General features: G+C 49.0%; 1 protein-coding gene across 1 annotated transcript in view; it reads left to right on the top strand.

Moving 5' to 3' along the window:
• Positions 1 to 5,324: 5,324 nt before the first annotated feature.
• Positions 5,325 to 25,000, top strand: part of sh3tc2 (SH3 domain and tetratricopeptide repeats 2) — a gene marked incomplete at both ends in the record, with an annotated part of 37,548 nt that continues 17,872 nt past the window's right edge. The window contains 18 exons of the mRNA XM_084448547.1: positions 5,325 to 5,403; positions 9,350 to 9,448; positions 10,238 to 10,369; positions 11,142 to 11,269; positions 11,812 to 11,917; positions 12,114 to 12,257; positions 14,487 to 14,694; positions 15,693 to 15,766; positions 16,950 to 17,145; positions 17,910 to 18,046; positions 18,209 to 18,259; positions 18,383 to 18,660; positions 18,983 to 19,177; positions 19,679 to 20,539; positions 20,718 to 20,938; positions 21,325 to 21,491; positions 23,467 to 23,644; positions 24,124 to 24,274. Of these exons, the coding sequence (XP_084304673.1) occupies positions 5,325 to 5,403; positions 9,350 to 9,448; positions 10,238 to 10,369; positions 11,142 to 11,269; positions 11,812 to 11,917; positions 12,114 to 12,257; positions 14,487 to 14,694; positions 15,693 to 15,766; positions 16,950 to 17,145; positions 17,910 to 18,046; positions 18,209 to 18,259; positions 18,383 to 18,660; positions 18,983 to 19,177; positions 19,679 to 20,539; positions 20,718 to 20,938; positions 21,325 to 21,491; positions 23,467 to 23,644; positions 24,124 to 24,274 (3,405 nt within the window). The remainder of the gene's footprint in view (positions 5,404 to 9,349; positions 9,449 to 10,237; positions 10,370 to 11,141; positions 11,270 to 11,811; positions 11,918 to 12,113; positions 12,258 to 14,486; positions 14,695 to 15,692; positions 15,767 to 16,949; positions 17,146 to 17,909; positions 18,047 to 18,208; positions 18,260 to 18,382; positions 18,661 to 18,982; positions 19,178 to 19,678; positions 20,540 to 20,717; positions 20,939 to 21,324; positions 21,492 to 23,466; positions 23,645 to 24,123; positions 24,275 to 25,000) is intronic.

The following is a 25,000-nucleotide window of genomic DNA, read 5'->3' as shown; positions in this document are numbered from 1 at the left end:
GACCCGCTTCTTCAGACAGGAAGGGCTGAGTTCTCCCAGAAGAACCACCTGAGAGAGACCCGCTCCTTTAGACAGGAAGTTCTCCCAGAAGAACCACCTGAGAGAGACCTGCTCCTTCAGACAGGAAGGGCTGAGTTCTCCCAGAAGAACCACCTGAGAGAGACCCGCTTCTTCAGACAGGAAGGGCTGAGTTCTCCCAGAAGAACCACCTGAGAGAGACCCGCTCCTTCAGACAGGAAGTTCTCCCAGAAGAACCACCTGAGAGAGACCTGCTCCTTCAGACAGGAAGGGCTGAGTTCTCCTAGAAGAACCACCTGAGAGAGACCTGTTCCTTCAGACAGGAAGGGCTGAGTTCTCCCAGAAGGAGAACATTAAAGAGTGATCATTAGCAGACACTTGTCTAGAATAACCAAAGTGTGTGTATGTGTGTGCGCGTGTGTGCGCGCGCACGTGAGCTGTAGTCATTAGAATGAGAGGAATGTTGACTGTTGATAGCAGCGGACGCACCTTTGGAATGCAGGTGGTGTCCTTGCTAATCACACAGCTGATTCCTCTCGCTCAGGCGTTTGCGTTGTGAACGTGTTCAACCTGATGGGGGAGGTTGGCAGTGGTAAGGAAGAAGTACTGAACGCAGTTGCTATTTACAGCAAGGCAACAATGGCCTGGAATTCGGAGGGGAATTGCTTCTTTGAATAGTTCAGAGTTAAGAGTTCAGTTTTAGTTCAATCGTAAGATCAATTATGTAATTTAAATGTCTTTGAATGTTCTGGTTCTCAGAAAGCACAAGTCTTTGTGTAAGGGCTTTTGATCTTAATGCACTTTTATAAGAGGTCTGATTCTGAGAAGATTGTGATATTTCAGAAGGGAAATATATACCCCTGTTCCATAACAGTGAAAGGGGAGGAGTTTCAGGACTTCCTCACTGACAGTAATGCTGTCAAGGATCGCCTCTGTCTCAAACACTCTCTCTCTCTCTCACACACACACACTCTCACACACCGTCTCACACACACTCTTACACACACACCCTCACACACCACTCTCTTTCATGCACACGTTATCTGCGGTATTTTCACACAGTCCTGGCAGCATGACTGTTCCTTTTAGAGCAGCGGAGAGCTCCACTTCACGCAGTGACCCGTGAACACACACACACACACACACACACACACACACACACACATGAGGAATGAAGTGACAGGCGAGAGACGGCAGGGCAAAGGTAAGAGCAACTTTCTCTGGAACTTACTGTCCCCCTCTCTCTGTCTCTCTCTCTCTCTCTCTGGAGAGGTTCACTAGTCTGTTGTTTGTTTCTACTAACTTTATTGACAGTACAGAGAGAACGGCACACAGAGTGTCCGCAAAGCGTGTGTGTGTGTGAGAGTATTGTGTTAAATATGTAACTGCTAACATGACGGCCAGCGGAGAGAAGAGAGGGCTTCCTCTGCTCTCTCTCTCCCTCTCTCTCTCTCCCTCTCTTTATCTCTCAGTGCTTCAGTCAGAGAGCTATAAAACAGATCAATGTCGGGTAATGTTGGGGTCAATAGACCATGATTTGCCGTTTTGTAGTGAGTGGTTTAGCGTGTGTGTGTGTGTTTGCAAGTGTGCTCTAGTAGGGAAATCTTCCCGCAACTCAATCAGAGACACACAGGCACATGCCATTTGTGTGTGTGTGTGTGTTGGGGTACCAGAGGGGGTTAGGCTAAACTTAGAGCCCATGGCTCATGTTACTCTTCTCTCTCACACATGCTCCATTGACACACACACACACACACACACACGTCATGATCAAGAAGCGCAGAGATGGAATGTTATTACAGCAGAACGCCTCTCCAACTCCACCAGCAGGTCAGGTCTGCGCTGGTGTGTCTGTGTTCTGATTGGCAGACTGCTTCAATCCACCGTGGCACAGAATGACAGGCAGTTTAGTCTCTTAGTGACGTCTTTAATCCTAATAGATTAGAATGTTTATGGCTGGACAGTCAGATGTGACAGGACATTAAACAGCTTCTCTACCATGAGGGGGAGCTTTGACTGTCATGGCTGGCCGAACGCCGGCTACAGTGTGTCAAACTCCTCCCCTGGTGGGTGTTAGGATGTTGACAATGCTGAAATACAGACTGGATCAGATGTCGGTCTGTTTCTGCTACCGTGTGCTAGGCCTGCTGCCAGCATGCTGCGTACAATGGCGCTCTAATGTTTTGGAGTAACCTTGTAGGCAAGTTTGTTGTCTGTTGAGACACAGCTGGCTTAGCTGACTGACAAAAAGGCTGTTCTGTGAGTAGACAGACAGACAGACAGACAGGCAGACAGACAGACAGACAGACAGGCAGGCAGGCATGCAGATTGACAGACAGGCAGGGAGACAGATTGATATACAGACAGACAGACAGACAGACAGGCAAACAGACAGACAGACAGGGAAACAGACAGATAGACAGACAGACTGTGGCTGCTGTAGCAGTGGTGATTAGATTTGGACTAATCTCCTGGCTCTGCATGGGACACAAATATGTGATGTTTCTTTCTCCTCTAAATTGCGTGTGTGCACGTGTATGTGCGTATGTGTGTGTGTGTGAGAGAGTGTGTGTGTGTGTATGTAGGTGTGTGTGTGTAGAGGTGTGTGTGTGTGTGTGTGAAGAGAAACGGCTGTAAAGAGCCCGATGATTCGTCCTGACTCGCCTCTGAGCTGTTTACAGCTGTGCGCCTCACAAGACTCCCGACCAATCCAATCAGGGCCAGACTGAGATCATAACACCAGCAGGGCGGCGCCGGAGGCCGCTCAGTTGATCATAATGTTTATGAGATAAGGAGATCATCATGCCTGCAGCATGGTGACGTTATGACCAGCTCTATTCATGTTCTAGTTTATGAGATAAGGAGGTCATCCCCCTTGAAAGATATTTTTAGGGCATTTCAGCTTTAGAGAGAGAGAGAGAGAGAGAGAGAGAGAGAGAGAGAGGGAGAGGGGAGGACATGCAGCCAAGGGCCAGGGCGGGATTCGAACCCACGCCGCTGTGGTAAGGACCAGCTTTTACGTGGTACGTGACCCGACCCGATGAGGCACCGGGACGGCCCAGGAGGTCATCCGGCCCAGGAGGTCATCCGGCCCAGGAGGTCATCCGACCCAGGAGGTCATCCCTCTCATCCACACCTCAGCAGGCAGAGGCCAATGGCTGACGGAACAAGCTAGGTTTTCTTTGCTAATAGCTTTGACTTGATTGGTTATTGATCAGTTATTACTTTTGACTTACCAGTCTTTTCACTTGACCTTCTTCTTGACCTTCATCTTCACTTGAATTGGGGAGGCATGTAATGCTATCAATAAAGTACTACTACTAGTACTAAAGTACTAGTACTACTACTACTACTACTACAGTACTACTACTACTACAACTACTACAACTACTACAACTACTACTACTACAGTACTACTACTACTGTCCTACTAGATTTCAGTGGTCATGGGTTCAAACAAGGCCAAAAGGTTTCATGTCTGACCCTCTCTCGGCAAGCATGTTGCCCCATCCCTAGTACCAAACATTCACACCCTAGAACACCAAACTCTCATCCAATCAGAGCCTTCCATTCGTTGGCCTGGCCCCCTGGACCCGCCTTGAGAGTGGTATCCATGGTGACCTTGCGGGGTGTAGGATGAGATCCCTTAAGCCTGATCTCAAGTCAGCTCTGTGTCGCTCCCCCCTATGGCCAAAGTTAAGATGGTGTCAGGTTAAGCTGATTTTGGATCAGGCCTCACAGGGAACATCTTTGCCCGTCGACCTTCTGGGCTGGACTGGCGTTCTCTTACAGTGGGTCAGCACCACTCTGTCCCACTGCACTGACAGAGAGGCCGGGGTGACTGTGGGACATACACACACACGCACACGCACACGCACACACACGCGCACGCACACACACACACACACACACACATACACACACACACACACACACACACACACACTAACTGATCTATACACACACTTGACACACAGAAAATTCTCCCCAACCTCCCCCCCCACACACATACCATTAGCAGAGAGAGCTGCTTTGTGCCTTCACAGACTGGGCAGCTACTGGAGAGAGAGAGAGAGAGAGAGAAAGAGAGAGAGAGAGAGAGGGAGAGAGAGGAAGAGAGAGAGATAGAGAGAGAAAGAGAGAGAGAGAGAGAGAGATAGAGAGAGATAGAGAGAGAGAAAGAGAAAGAGAGAAGGAGAGAGAGAGAGAGAGAGAGAGAGAAAGAGAGGGAGAGAGATAGAGAGAGAGAGATAGAGAGAGAGAGAGAGATTACAAAAAGACCTTTGGGAGACGTCAAATTATTTTAATAAACTCTGTAAAGGATAAAGTTCCCCATCTGCATAAAATTGTTCTATTCTTAACCTTTGCAAAGAGATACTAGTTTACAAGCCTGGCAACAGCATTGCCCGTGAAAGCATTATCTGAAAAGTGACCTCTGACTCACAAATACACAACTCAAGATGAACCACCATCTTTAGCCAATCAGAGTCAGTGTGTTAGTTTGGCAGAGGGCATTCTTCAGGTCAGCAAACCCACCTGACTCTGCTAACAAAAGGAGAGAGATTGTGGAGATTGCCCTAAAACTCAAACCCTAAGTGGAGAGGATTGTGATCTGAAACAATCATCTCCTGTCAGAAAGAGAAGAGAGTGGTGGTCAATTCCAAACAATAGGTCTTCATCACTCCAGAATCTCAAGGTGCGATGTGTAAACACCGACAGAATAAGAGGACTTTAGCTGCATGATTAATGGAATTGATGAAGAAACGTTAGGACAATACACACTCAACACACAGTACCCCCACCCCCTCATATACATACCATTAGCAGAGTGCTTTGTGCATTCACAGACTGGGCAGCTACTGGAGAGAGAGTGAGAGAGAGAAGGAGAGAGAGAGAGAAGGAGAGAGGTGGGAGGGAGAGATGGAGTGAGCAAGAGGAAGAGGGATCACAAACACAACGGGGAGAGAAGGACAGAGAGACAGGATCCGACAGAGAGAGCGAACGCATGTGTGGAGAGAGTCAGGGTGATATATACTGAACATAAGGAAGTTGAGCAGAGGGATAGAGAGATAGAGAGAGAGGGAGAGAGAGAGAGAGAGAGGGGGGGGGAGAGAGAACGCATGTGTGGAGAGAGTCAGGGTGAGATATACTGAGCATAAGGAAGTTGAAGAGAAGGATAGAAAGAGAGAGAGAAAGAGAGAGAGAGAGAGAGAGAGAGACAGAGAGAGAGAGAGGGGGGAGAGAGAGGGGACAGACGAGTGGATGGGATGGCGCTGATGTCCAGGAGCTGGGCACGCCTGGTCAACATGGCGTCCTGTTTCTGCAGACCCGTCCTGGCCTCGTCCTGCTGCCGGGCCCTGCTCACACCCTGCCTCTGGTTCACAGGTTGGTTCCGCGGCGGTTCCCTTCCCAGGGGTCAACACGCTCCTGCCATGAGAAGGACGTGCCTACACACACACACACATACACACACACATACACACACATACCATAGACACACCTGTGTATCTTGAGTAGCATGGGTAACAGAGCCAGCCATGAAGGTAATAGGCACGGCATGCCACTGTTGGAAGTGCTTACCTGTGTGTGTGTGTGTGTGTGTGTGTGTGTGTGTGTGTGTGTGTGTGTGTGTGTGTGTGTGCGTTGTACGGACGGGCCTGTTGTCGCTACTGTAGCTGTGCAGCATGTGGTCTTGCGTCGACCCGGTGGGCTGGTGCAGAACAGAGCAGAGCTGTTCTGAGTTGTGTTGTAGTCCCATGCATTGTGCTCAACTGGACTGTGTACTGTGTTGCATCGTGCCTGTATTGTATTGTCTGTATTGTGTTGTGGCTTTGTCTGTTGTGGAGAGAGTTTATAGAAGAGCGTTGGGTCTTTTTTGTGTTTGTGTAGCACAGACTAATCCTGAGGAGGTCGTACATAAAGGCATGACGACGTTGACAGCTCTTCATAACACACATAATGACGGCCATTAATGTTGAGAATTGTGTTCTTATTGAAGACTCGCCTCAACCTACTGGTCTGGTTGTGTTAGTACTGTTTCTGGCTGTGCAGGAGTCTGACTGTAGCTGTTTGTAGCGCACACACCCCTACTCTGGGTCTATAGAACACGCCCCTACTCTGGGTCTATAGAAAACCCCCCTACTCTGGGTCTATAGAACACCCCCCTACTCTGGGTCTATAGAACACCCCTCTACTCTGGGTCTATAGAACACCCCCCTACTCTGGGTCTATAGAACACCCCTCTACTCTGGGTCTATAGAACACCCCCCTACTCTGGGTCTATAGAACACCCCTCTACTCTGGGTCTATAGAACACCCCCCTACTCTGGGTCTATAGAACACCCCTCTACTCTGGGTCTATAGAACACCCCCCTACTCTGGGTCTATAGAACACCCCTCTACTCTGGGTCTATAGAACACCCCTCTACTCTGGGTCTATAGAACACCCCCCTACTCTGGGTCTATAGAACACGCCCCTACTCTGGGTCTATAGAACACCCCTCTACTCTGGGTCTATAGAACACCCCTCTACTCTGGGTCTATAGAACACCCCCCTACTCTGGGTCTATAGAACACCCCTCTACTCTGGGTCTATAGAACACCCCTCTACTCTGGGTCTATAGAACACCCCCCTACTCTGGGTCTATAGAACACCACCCTACTCTGGGTCTATAGAACACCCCTCTACTCTGGGTCTATAGAACACCACCCTACTCTGGGTCTATAGATGCCGTGATCAGAGTAGACGAGGAAGGTGAGGCTATGGGTTTGTGTATTACGATTGTATGACAGTATAACTGTACAATAACTCAGCTTATTATTATGCATTAAATGACTAAACCAGACTTCTTTTATAGTAAACTTGTGTAATGGTAATTTTGGTTGGCAGCGGTGATAGCAAAATCCCAAATACAACAATAGAACACCATCTATTGTAAATAAAAACCCATAAAAGGAAAACCAAAATGAAATAAATAGGTTGAGCTCACTCAACCTTCTCTCTTTTACTTAACTATCCAAAATCTTTATCTCTATATATCCCCTTTTATAACTTTACAAAATTGTGCGGTTTAGCAGTGAATAATCAATTTGGATACTTTATCTACAGTAACAACTTCGGAAATAAACAAACATCAATATCTCCAACCTTATAGCAATGTGGGCCGACACACACGTGCGCGCACACACACACACATAGACACACCAAACAACAAACACGGTGCAGGCCTGAACGACGCTTGGGTGCGGTGTGGTAAAAAATCAACTGCCCCTTCACTCAAATTGAGCAACAAAAATAAATGGCCAACTTACTTGGTCGCAGACAAAGGTAGCTGGCGCTGATAGCCAGAGCCTCACAGGTTGACGGTGATCCTACCCGCCACAACCCGTTCTTCGTCAGAGGACCCCAGTAGCTTTCCCTGGTCACCCCAGGGTCTATCTGACCTTGCTTGGCGCTGGAGTCCAAAGCTAGTCTTCGTCAGAGGACCCACACAACACTTCCTGGTCACCGTGGGGTCTGTCTGACCTTGTTCTTCAGTCCAGTTCTACGCACACTCTCCTCTGAGTTATGCCAAAACCCGACTGACTAACGAGACAGTGCAGCTACAAGCCGTTAACTGCAACCAAACTAAGCACTAGCTAAACAAGGGTTAGCTAGCTAGCACTAGCATCAGTCCTTACGGTAGCTAGTTAGCCCTACAACAATATAGCTACGAACTCGATGGGAACTCAATATAACCCTTATCTTCCTAACCCCTCACAACTTGGGTTTAATGTCCAACAAAATAATGTGCTAGACGTAGCGAGGTAGTTGTGTCAAACATTACTTTTACACGTTTCTCTATTTTCCTCAAGAACACTTGGTAACCGTCTCTCACCATCTTGTTACTCCCTCCGCGCCTGCGACCCACCTTCTCAGTCTCTCTCCCACCCAGTTCCCATAGGGAGGGAAAACATGCGCCCCTAGCAGATTTGTTCCTATCGGAGAGGAGTTTCAATGTAAACTACCATAGACCGGATTTTCTAATAATTACTACGAAGCCATTTCGGTGAAGTTATCAAAACAAAAACTTGTTTGTGTTTTTACATTAATAATCTACCAACTGTGAGAATTTCAAACAGTATTTCACCTTCTTTCAAATTTTCGAAATTGCTCCATTCCTCCAGTCAAAGTCAATGGAATTTAAGAAAAATATTTTCATAATTCGGATTGTGATTGAAAATCAACTATGATCACCAGAATCAATAATGTTTGTCTCCAAGTATTTGACGTTTAAGGCATTCTACTAATTTTTCGGTGTCGACCAAGATATACTTTTTCAAAAGATGTGTCTATGAGAAATCCCATTCATTCTCTCGGCATTAGGAATGCTACCACTAGGGGGCGATGAGATTACTTTCCCTCCCTATAGGTGGAGAGACAGATTTGGATACCCAGTACCAATCACAATATTAGAGAGTAAATAAGTTAGGTCAAATGTATTTATCACCGTTATTCAACTGAGTAAGTTAAACTGCTTAGTTTAAACACAGCCAGAGTGATCACCTGGGGCTACATGTTTGACTGTGTTTGTGTTGTTGTCTGACTGTTCTGTGTGTTGTTGTCTGACTGTTCTGTGTGTTGTTGTCTGACTGTTCTGTGTGTTGTTGTCTGACTGTTCTGTGTGTTGTTGTCTGACTGTTCTTTGTGTTGTTGTCTGACTGTTCTGTGTGTTGTTGTCTGACTGTTCTGTCTTGTCGTCCAGACCGGGTGCGTGTTCCGCTGAGGCTGGTTGTTTGGCTGATGCCAGAGCAGCTGTGTGTGTCTGTGCCTGGGCTTTGTGTGGGCTGGTCCCTGCTTTACGTTACCGTGTACCCCCCAACACCCCCCAACACCACTCAACACCCCCCACCACCTCCCAACACCCCCCAATACCACCCAACACCTCCCAACACCCCCCAACACCACTCAACACCCCCCCACCACCTCCCAACACCCCCCAATACCACCCAACACCTCCCAACACCCCCCTCCATGTTAACCCTCCCACTGTACCGCTGGCCTGTCCCTGGACTCACAGCATCGCCTGCTCTCTGTTTATTCCAGTGCCCTTAAATGGCTTCCTTTCCTGATGTCCTCCAATTATTTGCTTTTCTTAGGATGTACTGTTGACAAAGACGTATGTACCAAGTATTTATTTTGTCCTCCGAGTAATGGTTGATAGATAAAAGGAGAAGGACATGAAGGGAGTAGGTGAGGAAAGGAGACCATTTAGAACTTTTAGGATGTCCCCATGATGGCCATATTTGGTGCTAGTGCAATGCTAATTCCCCCCCCCACTGCCCCTAACAGACATTTCTCCTGCTGAGCTGGACGCTCTCTGGCGGGAACCACCGTACACGCTCACAGGACCCAATGAGCACTTCCCAGGAAATAACATCATGACGCAAGGTATGGGACACACACACCCGCAAAGAGAGCCTTCGTTGAAAGAGGACATTTTAACTAGACGTGGCGCTAAACCATTCATTAGCCCCGTAGCCCAAATAACAAAATGGGTGCTAATTTGAGGAGGAAGCTTCAGTCAAGCTGCCGCGTAGCTGGTCAGAGATTGAGGAAGTGCTTCGGACATCCTCCCCGTAGCACAATGGGGGTGGACAGGTCAGGGCAGACCAGGCCAGCAGGCCATGCCTGCATAGAGCAAGACCATTCTGTAGAGAACCATCTGGATGATATTTATAGAAGAGGAACCCTCCAGACTGAGGATCCTGTTTATGTACAGGAGGGAACTTGTCTGTTCACTAAAAAACAAACTACAGTATAGTAAATGCCGTATCACTCAAATGGACCCACTAGAGTTCATACAGAGCATATCCATACACACTGTATGCATGCATTGGTAAACACCTCAATCTCCTGCAGTATCCGATGAAAAGCGTCGAGTCAGCAACACAGTGTTTTGTTCTAGAAAGACACAGACAGATGGAGAAGAGTTCTTTCCCACGTTATCGATCTCCGAGCATGCCTCTCTGCAGACCGGAGACTGTGTTGACTCACAAGGTTTTTCTTTACAACGGCTACAACCTTCTTTAAATCATTCTCTTCTCTAGCCACTGCCCGGTGTCATCCTGTTTCATTCCCCACGCCTCTGTTTCCCTGACTCAGGGTATACTGTGTATGTTGGGACCAGTCCTGGGTCACCTAAACAGTTTGTTTCCTGTTTCCTGTCTCCACGGTCAGGAGGGGAGGAGGAGGGTCCGGGGGCGGAGTCATGCGAAAGTGGGGAGGTGCCTGTGAGTTACTGGAAGAGGAAGGTACCGTTCGCCAGGGGAAGTATGGTGTCCCTGGCCGTTGGAGAGAGATTCTCCTCAGGTAAGCAATTAATGCATTCCCTTTTATTGTCTCTGATGGTACATTATGCGTCTGTCAGGAATCCCTAAAAACAGTGTACACAACAAAAAAGTTGCAGTCAAGATGTGACTATGAATGGATCTACTGTGTGTCAGTACTGTACTTATAAACTGCTCTTGTTCGTATATTTGTACAAAACAAACTTCTAGATAACTACAGTAGGAAACATGTTTTCTTGGAAACTGTCTTTCTTCCTACTCCTCCATTTGCGCACAGCATATCTCCATCCATGGTTCAGCCTCCTGAATGCATCTCTCCCAAAGGGGTTTAAATGGGCCCTGCGCTCGTCCACTCAGAGGCCTCTTACTGTAGCTGCGATAGACCTCCGGCGTCACTCAGTCTCACCCTCAGCAGCTGCGCTGAAACCAGACCACTTACAGTAGTATGCAGGAAATACACCACAACTCACCAAATATTAAACTATTACTTCACTTTTGTGTCACTCTTTGTTTTTTACCTCGTCTGTGCTTTTGGTCAGTATTAGCGGAGTAGGCTACCTCTTAAACTTAACTGATCAACTTTTTATAAGCTGGTAAGGATTTCTTTCCCACATACAGATTTATAGGCCAGTTTAGAAGTCGATTAAAAACACTTCAGCCCGCAAGTGATGTCCATTAATAAGCAGTATGAGATGCGAGTGGCTAAAGGCTAAAGGCTAAAAGCTAAATGCTAAAGGCTAAATGCTAAAGGCTAAAGGCAGCTCCCTCCGTCTCATTGCTGTGCTTTCGCGTAGACGTGGTGCTGATCTTCACCGGGCGGCGCAGGTCCAGCGTAGTTCCTGACCGCGACCTACAGGAGGCGCTTCGCACCAGGCTCCGGGTGGTGGAGAGCAACAGCCAGGACGTGATCCAGCTCTTCAAGGTCAGTAGAGCCCGGGGTCAAGGTCAGACCCGGACCCCCGTCTGAAGTCCAGCCCCTGGATCCCTTTCAGGTGCATGAGCGGAGTCTTTATTTGTTTGGGGCGGCTGTGGCTCAGGAGGTAAAGCGGGTCATCCAATGACCGCAGGGTCGGCGGTTCAAATCCCGGCTCCTCTTGTCCACATGTTGAAGTGTCCTTGGGCAAGACACTAAACCCCACATTGCTCCCAATGAGCAGGCTAGCGCCTTGCTTGCCAGCTGCCGCCATTGGTGTGTGAGTGTAAAGTATGAGTGAATGAGAAGCCGTTGTAAAGTGTTTTGGACAAAAGCTCTATATACTGTACAGTAAGTACAGTCAATTTACTATTTACCATTGTTTGCATAGAAATATACCTGACTATGTACCCCTCTCTCTCTCTCTCTCTCTCTCTCTCTCTTTCCTTCTCTTTTTGTTTTTTTTATGTTATTCTTTGTCTTTTTCTTTCTATTCCTTCGTCCTTCTCATTCTCTGTTGTTGTTCCTCCTCTTCCTTCCCGTCCCTACAGGACCTGTCTGCTCGCCTGGTGTCGGTCCACGCTGAGAAGGACAGCTTCGTCATCACCTTCAAGACGGTGGAGGAGATCTGGAAGTTCTCCACCTACCTGGCTCTGGGTAGGACTGGCTGAGGAGAGCAGACGTCTTTATTCCAGACCTCCCAACTTCCCTCTCACAACTGTCCGTCTCCTCAAGCGTCGGGTGGTTACTACTCACGTGTTCGCTGTTACGAGGAACATGTTCAGCCTCACAAAATCAGTCAAACCCTACAGACCAGTTAGTGATGTAGTGTGTGTGTGTTTGTCTGTACCAGGCTATGTTGCGCGCTGTCTGGAGAACTTCCTGTGTGACCAGTCGTTCTGGCTGGACCCAGAGCTACTTAGTGACCTGGAGATCAACGTGAGTCTGGATGAAGAACACCTGGCCACCCTCTACCTGGGCCTGCTGCTGCAGGAGGGTGAGGATACACACATCTAAAACACTTCTATAACACACCATGAACACATCTATAAACACACCATGAACACATCTATAACACCATGAACACATCTATAACACATCTATAACACACCACGAACACGTCTATAAACACACCATGAGCACGTCTATAAACACACCATGAACACTTCTATAAACACACCATGAACACATCTATAAACACACCATGAACACATCTATAACACCATGAACACATCTATAACACCATGAACACATCTATAACACACCTTGAACATAGATAACACCATGAACACATCTATAACACACCTTGAACATATAGATAACGCACCATGAACACATCTATAACACAACCTGAACACATCTATAACACCATGAACACATCTATAACACACCATTAGCTTAGTTACATCTATAACACACCATTAGCTTAGTTAACTCGCCGGAGGTAACTAAGACATCACTGGAAACACTATGCTTCCTTGACTTAGAGCCTTGGGGGGGAGGGGAACAAGTGACTAAGAGCATAATCTAGTGCTGAAGGCAAAGTGCAAGAATAGCCATCTAAAATACAATAGGTTCTTAAGAGGGAGGATCGTTGTAGTACTTCTTGAAGAGATGAGTTTTGAGCCTGCGACGGAAGATGGGCAGCAACTCTGCTGTCATGACGTCAGTGGGCAGTTCGTTCCAACATTGAAAGGCATGGATATACAACAAATAAGCCGTTCTTGATAGTATCAACAACGAGACATCGTGACAGGCGTCTAAGAGGGAACGATGCGTTTTACCATCGCTGTATCTCTCCTAACTTACCATCGGCTGTATCTCTCCTAACTTACCGTCAGCTGTATCTCTCCTAACTTACCGTCGCTGTATCTCTCCTAACTTACCGTCGGCTGTATCTCTCCTAACTTACCGTCGCTGTATCTCTCCTAACTTACCGTCGGCTGTATCTCTCCTAACTTACCATCGGCTGTATCTCTCCTAACTTACCGTCGGCTGTATCTCTCCTAACTTACCGTCGGCTGTATCTCTCCTAACTTACCGTCGCTGTATCTCTCCTAACTTACCATCGGCTGTATCTCTCCTAACTTACCGTCGGCTGTATCATCGCTGCACTTCACAGAGCCATTACTGAGCCCTTTCCGTTCTACTTCCTCTCTCTGAGGTCTATTGATTGGCCGGTAAGCATTCTAGACGCCATTATTTCCTCTTAAAGCACAATGCCTCTGGGAAATGCATCGTAGGAATGCAATGTTGGCAAATAGCCCTCAGAATTGCATTACCTTAATGGGGATGGTATCACACTTTGCTCCATTGACTAGCCTACAGACTGAATAAGGCCACACTTGTTTGGCAGTGTCTTTATCTAAGGGAATGTGTAATTCCCAGACCTAGTTTTTACGGTAATACACATTTTTAAACGTGTTTCCCCCTTTCAGTGCACATGGTGTTCTTTAGATGGCTGTATATCGTTGGTCAACCACCTCATAATTGATCCCCATCAACAGCACGGTGAAATTTGAAGACCATTCTGTGTGTGTGTGTGTGTGTCTGTAAATATATCTACTTGTGTGTCCCTGAGGCGTCTAGAATGCTTACCGGCCAATCAATAGACCACAGAAAACGCTAGCCTACAGGGCAATGAAAGGAACAGTCCCCTCCTACCTCCAGGCCATGGTCAAACCCTACACCCCCTCCTGACTGCTACACTCTGCTACCTTGGGGTGACTGGTTGCCCCGTCACTCCGAGGCCCCTGCGGTCGATCGACACGGTCACGGCTCTTCTCTGTCCTGGCCCCGCAGTGGTGGAACGAACTGCCCACTGATGTCAGGACAGCAGAGTCACTGCCCAACTTTCGTCGCAGGCTCAAAACTCATCTCTTCAAGAAGTACTACAACAATCCTCTTTCCTAAGCACTTATTGTATTTTATTGTATTGTACTGTATTTTAGATTGCTATTCTTGCACTTTTCCTTCAGCACTAGATTATGCTGTTAGTCACTTGATTTAGAAAGAAGATGCACTTATGAGTTCTGGCAAGTAGTAGAACATTGGCTTTTCCTACGTTAAATGCAATTATTGTTAGTGGCTTTGGATAAAAGCGTCTGATAAATGACTGTAATGTAATGTCTCTGTGAATGTGCGCGTATGTCTCTGCACGTGTGTGTGCGTGTGTGCGTGCGTGTGTGTGTGTGTGCGTGTGTGTGTGCATGCGTGTGTGCTGCAGGCTCGTTCTTCGCTAAGGCCCTGCACAGCAGCAGCGAGCACGGCGAGGAGGAGGAGGAGGAGGAGGAGCTGACCTTCCGGAGGAACGACCTGCTGATGGTTCGGGACACGGGGCAGGACAGCCTCTGGGAGGGAACCCTGCTCTCCAGCGGACGCCACGGCCTGGTCCCCGTCAGCGCCATGCAGCCCCTTCCCTACCCCTTCTATCAGTGAGTCACCCGGTCGCCCCGGCAACTGCATCACCAACCATACACACCGCTGTCACTATGGCAACTGCATCACCAACCATACACACAGCTGTCACTATGGAAACTGCATCACCAACCATACACACCGCTGTCACTATGGCAACTGCATCACTAACCATACACACCACTGTCACTATGGCAACTGCATCACCAACCATACACGCCACTGTCACTATGGCAACTGCATCACCAACCATACACACCGCTGTCACTATGGCAACTGCATCACCAACCATATACACCACTGCCACTATGGAAACTACATCACTAACCATACACACCACTGTCACTATGGCAACTACATCACCAACCATACACACCACTGTCACTATGGCAACTACATCACCAACCACACACACCACTGTCACTACAGCAACTACATCACCAACCACACACACCACTGTCACCCTAAACCTGACATGTCCCACTGTCACTATGACAACTACAGTACATCACCAACCATACAAACCTAGCAAGTCCCACTGTCACTATGGCAACTACATCACCAACCATATTAACCTGACATGTCCCACTGTCACTATGGCAACTACATTACCAAGCACGGCAGTGTGTTGGTGTGTGAGGTGGTTTACCCTGGCAGTGTGGTGGTGTGTGAGGTGGTTTACCCTGGCAGTGTGTTGGTGTGTGAGGGGGTTTACCCTGGCAGTGTGTTGGTGTGTGAGGTGGTTTATCCTGGCAGTGTGTTGGTGTGTGACGTGGTTTACCCTGGCAGTGTGTTGGTGTGTGAGGGGGTTTACCCTGGCAGTGTGTTGGTGTGTGAGGGGGTTTACCCTGGCAGTGTGTTGGTGTGTGAGGTGGTTTACCCTGGCAGTTTGTTGGTGTGTGAGGTGGTTTATCCTGGCAGTGTGTTGGTGTGTGAGGTGGTTTACCCTGGCAGTGTGGTTCTGTGTAATGTGTACTTCCTGTTCCTGTGTAATGTGTACTTCCTGTTCCTGTAGGTGGTTCCTGAGGAAGTACCCCGGCTGTGCTGGAGGCCCTTCAGCAGACAGAGGACACTTCCCCTACCCCATAGGTGAGACAAGAAACATATTAGAACTGCAGTAGTCTACCAACCAACGTCACATCAAAGATGAGGGCACACCAATAAGTACACTGTTCGATGATAGGTGTGTATGTGGCAATGGTGGTTATAACAGAGTTCTGAATCTATCTATCTATCTATCTATCTATCTATCTATCTATCTATCTATCTATCTATCTATCTATCTATCTATCTATCTATCTATCTATCTATCTATCTATCTATCTATCTATCTATCTATCTATCTATCTATCTCTTTCTCTCTCTCTCTCTCTCTCTCTCTCTCTCTCTCTCTCTCTCTCTCCTGTCTCTCTCCTCAGTGACAGGGTTGTACCTGTATCTCTCCTCAGTGACAGGGTTGTGCCTGTATCTCTCCTCAGTGACAGGGTTGTGTGACTGTCTCTCTCCTCAGTGACAGGGTTGTGCCTGTCTCTCTCCTCAGTGACAGGGTTGTGCCTGTCTCTCTCCTCAGTGACAGGGTTGTGCCTGTCTCTCTCCTCAGTGACAGGGTTGTGTGACTGTCTCTCTCCTCAGTGACAGGGTTGTGTGACTGTCTCTCTCCTCAGTGATGGGGTTGTGTGACTATATCTCTCCTCAGTGACAGGGTTGTGCCTGTCTCTCTCCTCAGTGACGGGGTTGTGTGACTGTATCTCTCCTGTCTCTCTCCTCAGTGACAGGGTTGTGTGACTGTCTCTCTCCTCAGTGACAGGGTTGTGCCTGTCTCTCTCCTCAGTGACAGGGTTGTGTGACTGTATCTCTCCTCAGTGATGGGGTTGTGTGACTGTATCTCCTCTGTCTCTCTCCTCAGTGACAGGGTTGTGTGACTGTCTCTCTCCTCAGTGACAGGGTTGTGTGACTGTCTCTCTCCTCAGTGATGGGGTTGTGTGACTGTATCTCCTCTGTCTCTCTCCTCAGTGACAGGGTTGTGCTTGTCTCTCTCCTCAGTGACAGGGTTGTGTGACTGTATCTCTCCTCAGTGACAGGGTTGTGCCTGTCTCTCTCCTCAGTGACAGGGTTGTGTGACTGTCTCTCTCCTCAGTGATGGGGTTGTGTGACTGTATCTCCTCTGTCTCTCTCCTCAGTGACAGGGTTGTGCTTGTCTCTCTCCTCAGTGACAGGGTTGTGTGACTGTATCTCTCCTCAGTGACAGGGTTGTGCCTGTCTCTCTCCTCAGTGACAGGGTTGTGTGAGGCGGTGGTGGACTACAGCCCGGAGAGTGGCGAGGAGTTGCAGCTGAGCCGAGGGGACGTGGTGGAGGTCCGGGGTCTGCTGCTCCGAGGGCTGGACCTGTTCATCGGGACACACTCCTCCACCGGACGCACTGGCTTCGTACGCCAGGACCACGTCCGGCCTGTCGACGCCAAACCGCTGTAAGACGGACAGGGTGGAGGATGTCGGAGAGCGTGCGTGGATGTGTTTGAGGGGGGTGTGTGTGTGTGTCTGCACACGCGTGTCTGTGTGTGTATATGTGTCTGTACGCATGTGTGTGTGTGTGTCTTTGTGTTTGTGTGTGTGTGTGTGTGTGTGAGCGTGTGTCTGTGTGTGTATATGTGTCTGTACGCATGTGTGTGTGTGTGTGTGTGTGTGTGAGAGAGTATTCTCCGTTGTGACTGTGAGGGCTTTGGCTGAGTGGGCTTACAAAGGTAATCATGTTGATATTGATCAGTCTGGCTAATAGTGCACCTTTTTAAAGACGGTGATTTTCACTCCCACTTGCTGGTGACTGGTTAAAACATCTCATCCATTCAAGGTCGAAAACAAGTGAGAGAGAGATCGTGTTACACAAGAGATGAGGCCCATTATAAAGGTTGTTTATTGACCGCCAGCTCATTCTTCTAGGAAACAGTCTCTGGCCTCTAGCGTGTGATGTTTATCTATTCCTCTGACCTTTCTGGGATTCTGGTTATCTCTGCTTGACAGTGGAGAGCAGTGTGTGTGTGTGTGTGTGTGTGTGTGTGTGTGTGTGTGTGTGTGGGTGTGTGTGTGGGTGTGCATGTGTGTGTGTGCGTGTTGATGGGTGTCTTGTGTGTGTGTGTGTGTGTGTGTGTGTGTGTGTGTGTGAGAGAGAGAGAGCTGAGGGGTCTAAAATGAGAGTCACATTGGTGATAATGCGTTCTTTGTGCCTCTCATGCAGGGACAGACAATTGGTCTTTCTAACTGAGGAGGAGCGAGCGGCTCTGGCCCAGTTCAACCCCTGCAACGACGAGGCCAGCGACACCGGCCTACTGGACAGGCTTTTCTCCTCTGACATCAGCACTATCTACAGGCTAGGTACAAGGAACTGCTGCTCAACCTGTTTAGTGTGCAGACAAAAGGGCCTCCATTTTGGAACGTTTCAAGTTTTACTTTCATATACTGTACACTGATATACAATACATCCAAGGGTTTACTCAAACTTGAAAGTGTGGTGAAATGATTTGATTCTTCTCTCAGATAGGCTGGATGAGTCCGACTTCACGTATATCAGAAATCAACCCAAACAAGGTAATGCAGGTAAGTCCCTTCATCCATGGGCGAGCTTCCATCCTGTGAGATCTACTGTGTTTTCTGTTCATCAGACGTTCCACAGACACTGTGCATCTCTCTCCCCGCCCCCCCCCCCTCCAGACCCCAAGACCCCTGCCAGCGCTCGCCAGAGCCTCATCTCAGAGAAGAGCGGGGGCACGCCCCCCTACCACTCCTCCCCCCGGCCGTCCCTCTATCAATCCCACAACCCCCTGGGGCGCGAGGGCGAGCCGCTGTCCTTCAGCCTGGAAGACACGTTCCGAGAGCTGGACGAGTTCCAGGAGGACCCGCCCCTCTTCCTGGAGGAGGGGAGCTGGGAGGGGGAGGAGGCGGGGCTCTGTGACCACACCCTGACCCTGCTCAACCACAGTCACTTCCAGGTCAGAGTTCAGCTTCGGGAAGTACAGAGTCGATTGTCGAGGCGACTGTTTTTAATACTACTAGTACTACTACTACTACTACTAATAATAATTATAATTATTATTATTGTTATTGTTATTGTTATTGTTATTGTTATTGTTGTTGTTGTATATTGTATTAGTTCTGTTGTTATTTGTTTATCTGTGTGAACTCATCAACAGTGTAAATGAGGGAAACCTCAGTGCTTTATGAGTATAAATAAAGGTTTGAATGAACTCGCTGCTGCGCGGTGGCGTGCTCTCTGGCGCACGAAAAGTTCCATCCTTCTTTCCTTCCCTCCAGGACGACTTCCTTCCGCTGTACGACCTCCAGTACTCCTTCCTGTGGGAGACGTTTGGGGGGCAGAGCGAGGAGGAGCTTCTGGGACACCTGGAGAGCGTCAGGGAGGGCGCCAAGCGGGCGGGCATGCTCTGGGCACGCCGGAGGGCATGCTTCCTCCTGGGACGACTCTGCGCCAAGAAGCACAAGTATTCTCAGGTAGACAGAGATGCGCACACACACACACACACACACACACACAGGTCGACAAAAACACTACGCACGCACACACACACATGCACACAGGTCATCAAAAACAGTACGCACACACACACACATGCACACACACGCACGCACACATTGACATTCATACACTGTGGAGATTATTTTCTTATTTTTCTTCTCATCATCATCATCACCATCATCATCATCATCACCATCATCATCACCATCATCATCATCATCATCATCATCATCACCATCATCACCACCATCACCATCATCATCATCATCACCATCATCATCATCACCATCACCATCACCATCACCATCATCATCATCATCATCATCATCACCATCATCATCATCATCATCATCACCATCATCATCACCATCATCATCATCATCCTCATCATCATCCTCATCATCATCATCACCATCACCATCACCATCACCATCACCATCACCATCATCGTCATACGATGTGTTCTTCGGCGCCAGGCCCGTGTGTACTACGAGGAGTCCCTGGGCGTGTGTGTGGACGGCTTCTCCGACCTGCCCCTCCTCATCGCCCTCTACACCAACCTGACTGCCGTCTACCTGAAGCAGCGCATGACGGACAAGCTGCCCCAGACCCAGGAGAGGGCGGGCGCCCTGCTGCTCTGCCTGCCCGGCCACCGCTTCACCTCCCCGGACGAGTTCCAGCTGCTCGCCCAGCTGCTGCGCAGGGCGGTGGTCCAGGGCGACAAGTACCTGGAGGCCCGCGTCTGCTTCCTGGCCTCCGGCCTCTTCCTGCTCCTGGGGAAGACCGAGGAGGCCCTGCCCTTCGTGGAGCGCCTCCAGTTCCTCACTGTGGCCCTGGCGTCCGAGGAGGGGCGCCCCATCGCGCCCCTGGACCTCAACTGGCTCCTCAGCCGCCTCTTCCACCGCAAGTACATGCCCTACCTGGCGCTGGCCTCCCTCAGCCTGGACTCGCGCCAGGACCACACCCTGCCGGAGGCCTTCCGCCGGGTCCAGCTCTTCGTTCGGAACTCGGTCCGGCTCAACCCGGGCTGGAAGGAGGGCTCCTCGCCGCTGCCGGCCCAGATGGTGGTGTACCTGCGGCAGGCGCTGGCGCTGGCCGAGCGTGGGGGCGACCTACGGACCCAGAGGGACCTGTGCCTGGGCCTGGCGTGCGTCTACCAGCAGCACGGCGCCCTGGAGCGGGCTCTACCCTGCGCCCGGCAGGCCGCGGAGGCCGGGGCCGCCGTGAACCAGGAGGAGGGCTTCCAGGCGTCCGTGCTGCTGGGCTGGCTCCTGGTGCTGACGGGGAGGCCGGAGAGGGCCCACCATACCCTGCAGCCGCTGCTGCGCTCCCTGCAGGTAGGACCGCGCCACTGCAGCTGCGATTAGCTCACACGTGAGGCTGATCACGATCATGCAGTATTTTACCGTCTCTGCAGGCACCTTGAGTTATAAAACTTTTTTCGAAGATAAAAACATTCTACTGAACGTTGACCGGTTCTTTATTTTAGTTAATGATGATTGTGTCCATCTGCAGGGCACGGACAGCCCCACCCAGAGAGGAGTGATCCACAACCTGCTGGCTCTGTGTCTGAGGAGGCAGGGTCTCGTCCGTGAGGCCGGCGCGCACCTCCACTGCGCACTGCGTATCTCCCGGGAGAGCGGCGACCAGAGGAACCAGGCGCTGGCTCTCGCCAACCTCGGCTGCCTGGCGCTTGGTGTGGGCGCGCCTAGCATGGCCGAGCGCTTCCTGGTCAGGTGAGATGTAGTCGGAAAAACCCCATCGGGGAAAGACGGAAAAGCTCAAGGCGCACTGCATCGGGCTGCAAGCCGTATGATAGAAGCTGGTGTGATAGCTTGGTAAACAGACTGTGATAGCTTGGTAAACAGACTATGATAGCTTGGTAAACAGACTGTGATAGCTTGGTAAACAGACTGTGATAGCTTGGTAAACAGACTGTGATAGCTTGGTAAACAGACTGTGATAGCTTGGTAAATAGACTGTGATAGCTTGGTGAACAGACTGTGATAGCTTGGTAAACAGACTGTGATAGCTTGGTAAATAGGCTGTGATAGCTTGGTAAATGGACTGGTCTAACCCCCTGACCCTTGACCCCGACCCTAACTCCGCGGCTGGGCCTCAGGTCACTGCGCCTGTTCATGGAGATCTGGGGGAGCCCCACGGACGAGGAGCACGTGCAGACCTACCTGTGGCTGGGGCGGAGCTACCGGGATCGGGGGAGAAGCCAGGATGTCCGTCTGTGCTACGAGATGGGCCTGCTCATCGGCCTGCAGGCCAGGAACCTGCACAGTGAGTTGGACTGACCGGCTAGCGGGTCTGGACCTCACACACACACGACTCTCCTCGCATCTCACCTGCACTATGGGCCTCATTCACCAACGGAATTAAGAATTTCTTAGGAAGCATTTCCTCTTAAACTTCACTTACACCGTTTCAAAGATGATTGTGGCATTCACCAATGTTATCATATGTGGGAACTAAGAACAGAATCTACGAACACGGAAAAGCAGTCTTAAAGGACAATGCTCGTTTTTGACAACCTGTACCTTATTTACGACATATTATAAGACGTTTGACTCACCGAGATCACTTTGGTGTAGTTCGGAGGCCTGTAGAAGAAATTTAAAATCAAGCGCGAGCCAGTATATCCATGTAATGGCGGTGGTGGGGGCAACGAGAATGCAGCTTCTAAAAATCTATTTTCTGCCGCGAAACGGTTGTTTTCATCAATCTGTCTTGATGAATCGCTAGTTGTGCTACCACCGACCACCGCCATTACATGGATATACTGGCTCGCGCTGGATTTTAAATTTCTTCTACAGGCCTCCGAACTACACCAAAGTGATCTCGGTGAGTGAAACGTCTTATAATATGTCGTAAATAAGGTCCAGGTTGTCAAAAACGAGCATTGTCCTTTAAGTAGGCTACTGACTATTTGTGCGAAAGACATGTTCATTTAAAATGATTTGTGATTGCATTTACAGTACTTCAAATCTACAGTATAGGATTGCAATACTATAATATTTGTATCATTTATCTTATAATAATGGTTTTCATTATTTTACCAAGCAAGAGTGCTGTCTGTCCAATAATATCCCCGATGCACCGGGTCCAACTGTGTGCCCTTCTTCTCCGTTAACTGAGCGAGTAGGCTCATATCGTCCCATGCATATTACTGAACCTGCTAAATATGACAGGTGGAGTCCAGTCTTTAGATTTTTGTTTAAGCATGCTATTTAATAGCCTACTGTACATTTTTGTAGACTGTAGGCTATTGTATATTGTATTCTATCACTTTGACATTTTGCACTGTTCTTCCTCGCTATGTTAATGCACCAAGGCAAATTCCTCGTAGTAGGACGCCTACTTACAACCCCACCTAAACCATTATGCTATCGAAAAGCTGGCGAGTTGAGGGCGCAGATGATCGGTATTCATTCAGAGAAGTGACATATGCGCACGACCCTGTAGTTGCATGTCCTTGGGCTGGCGGGGAGTTGACCTATGCTAATTCATGTGAGCGGCCACGCCTATTCAATTAGTGAAACCATGGGATTCACCATTAAGAGAAAGCAGGTGTGACTCATTCAGCGGTTTATGAACACGTCGTGAATCAGACAGGAGCGTTCTTTACAAACGTTCTTAGGGAGAAATTTAAGAACTGAACTTAGGAATATATTGGTGAATGAAGCCTTCTAAGATCTGACGTTTTTCTCAGATCTTAGATCTCCAAGGTCCTTTCGTTGACAGTACAGTTTAGTGATGTATTGTGATGTTATGTATTGTGTGTGGGAGATGGAGGGAGAGAGACAGACAGACAGAGAGGCAGAAGGAGGGAGAAAGACAGACAGACAGACAGACAGACAGACAGACAGACAGACAGACAGACAGACAGACAGACAGACAGATAGACAGACAGACAGAGAGAGAGGGAGAGAGACAGACAGACAGACAGACAGAGAGAGAGAGAGAGGGAGTGTGTGAGTGAGAGAGAGAGAGAGGGAGGGAGAATGTGAGAGAGAGAGTGAGTGAGAGAGAGAGAGAGAGAGGGGGAGGGAGAATGTGAGTGAGAGAGAGAGAGAGAGAGAGAGAGAGGGAGAGAGAGAGAGAGAGAGAGAGAGGGAGGGAGAATGTGAGAGAGTTTTTCTCAGATCTCCAAGGCCCTTTCGTTGACAGTACAGTTTAGTGATGTATTGTGATGTTATGTATTGTGTGTGTGTGTGTGTGTGTGTGTGTGTGTGTGTGTGTGTGTGTGGCCTCTCAGGTCAGCTGGTGGTGTCCAGGGCTCTGAGCCGTCTGTATGCAGACATGCTGCTGTATGGTCAGAGCATCATCTACTATGAACACTGTGCCTCTGTGTCCAGAGAGATGAAGGACAAGAGGCTGGAGGGAGAGTACCTGGAGATACTCAGCAGCCTCTACCTCTCACTCAACACAGAGAAGTCAGTCTCTCTACCTCTGTTCCTGTCTCTCTTTCTCTCTCTCTCTCTCTCTACCTCTACCTCTCACTCAACAGAGAGAAGTCAGTCTCTCTACCTCTGTTCCTGTCTCTCTTTCTCTCTCTGTCTCTCTCTACCTCTACCTCTCACTCAACACAGAGAAGTCAGTCTCTCTACCTCTACCTCCTGTCTCTCTCTCTCTCTCTCTCTCTCTCTCTCTGTCTACCTCAGTTACTCTGCGTCTGCACCCCCCCTCCTCTCTCTCTCTCTCTCTCTCTCACTCTACCTCTCTCTCTACCTCTCACTCAACACTGAGAATTAAGTTACTCTGTCTCTGTTCCTCTCTCTCTCTCGCTCTCTCTCTCTCTTCCTCTCTCTCCCTCTCTCTCTCTCTCTCTCCCTCTCTCTCTCTCTCTCTCTCTCTGCGTTGGTCTCTGTTTATCGACAGCCCTCTCCTCTCTCCTCGTCCCGCCTGTGTCCAGGTCGTCTCGTAAGTCCCTGGACTACTCCAAGCAGAGCCTGCGGATCTCCATCGACCTGGGCAAGCGGGAGGAGGAGTCTGAGACCTGGCTGCAGGTCGGACGCATCTATTACCTGATCCACGAGGACGAGCTGGCCGACATGTACCTGCAGGTGAGGAGGGGAGGCGGTCCTTCTGAGATCCTCGCCTCCCGAAAGTCTGGAGACTCCATCTCCATCGGAAACCTTCGCTAGAACAGTGGCAAAAAAAACGATGCTACCAATCAGAACCACTCCCTACAGGTCCCTACCGTCCAATAGGGTGAAAGACCTGCCTTTCCAGAAATGATGTCCTCCAAACAAACTGCAATGCAGATTTTCTTCAATCCCTCATATTCTTTCCAGACATTTCACAGTCGAATAACTTCAGTCTCCAGTTGAACGCAGCGTTTAGAGACCGACACGGGACTCTAGTGAGGACGTGGAGGGAGAGGGGGAGAGTGAGGGAGAGAGAAAGAGAGGGATGAGGAGAACATGGATGAAGGGAGAGACATTACAATTAATGAAAGGAAGACTGTGATTAGAGGTTCACTGAGTCTGACCTGAACCAGTCGATACCAGATCAGTCACCAGCAGTGCTGCTAACCACCCACAGTCACCACGCCCAGAAACACAGCCGGCCTATGGCTTTATATTAGATTAGATTAGATTAGATTAGATTAGATTAGATTAGATTAGATTAGATTAGATTAGATTAGATTAGATTAGATTCAACTTTATTGTCAACATACAGCACAAGTACAGTACATCGAAACGCAGTTTAGAATCCAACCAGAGTGCAAATGAATAATAAGTGCAGGTGCAATATACAATCAACAATGTACAGGTGATAGACTACTA

Source organism: Borostomias antarcticus (assembly GCF_949987555.1).
Source record: "Borostomias antarcticus genome assembly, chromosome: 14".
In the NCBI taxonomy this organism is placed as follows: domain Eukaryota; kingdom Metazoa; phylum Chordata; class Actinopteri; order Stomiiformes; family Stomiidae; genus Borostomias; species Borostomias antarcticus.
Note: the sequence above shows the minus strand (reverse complement) of the source record. Positions and strands in the feature narration are given on the sequence as shown.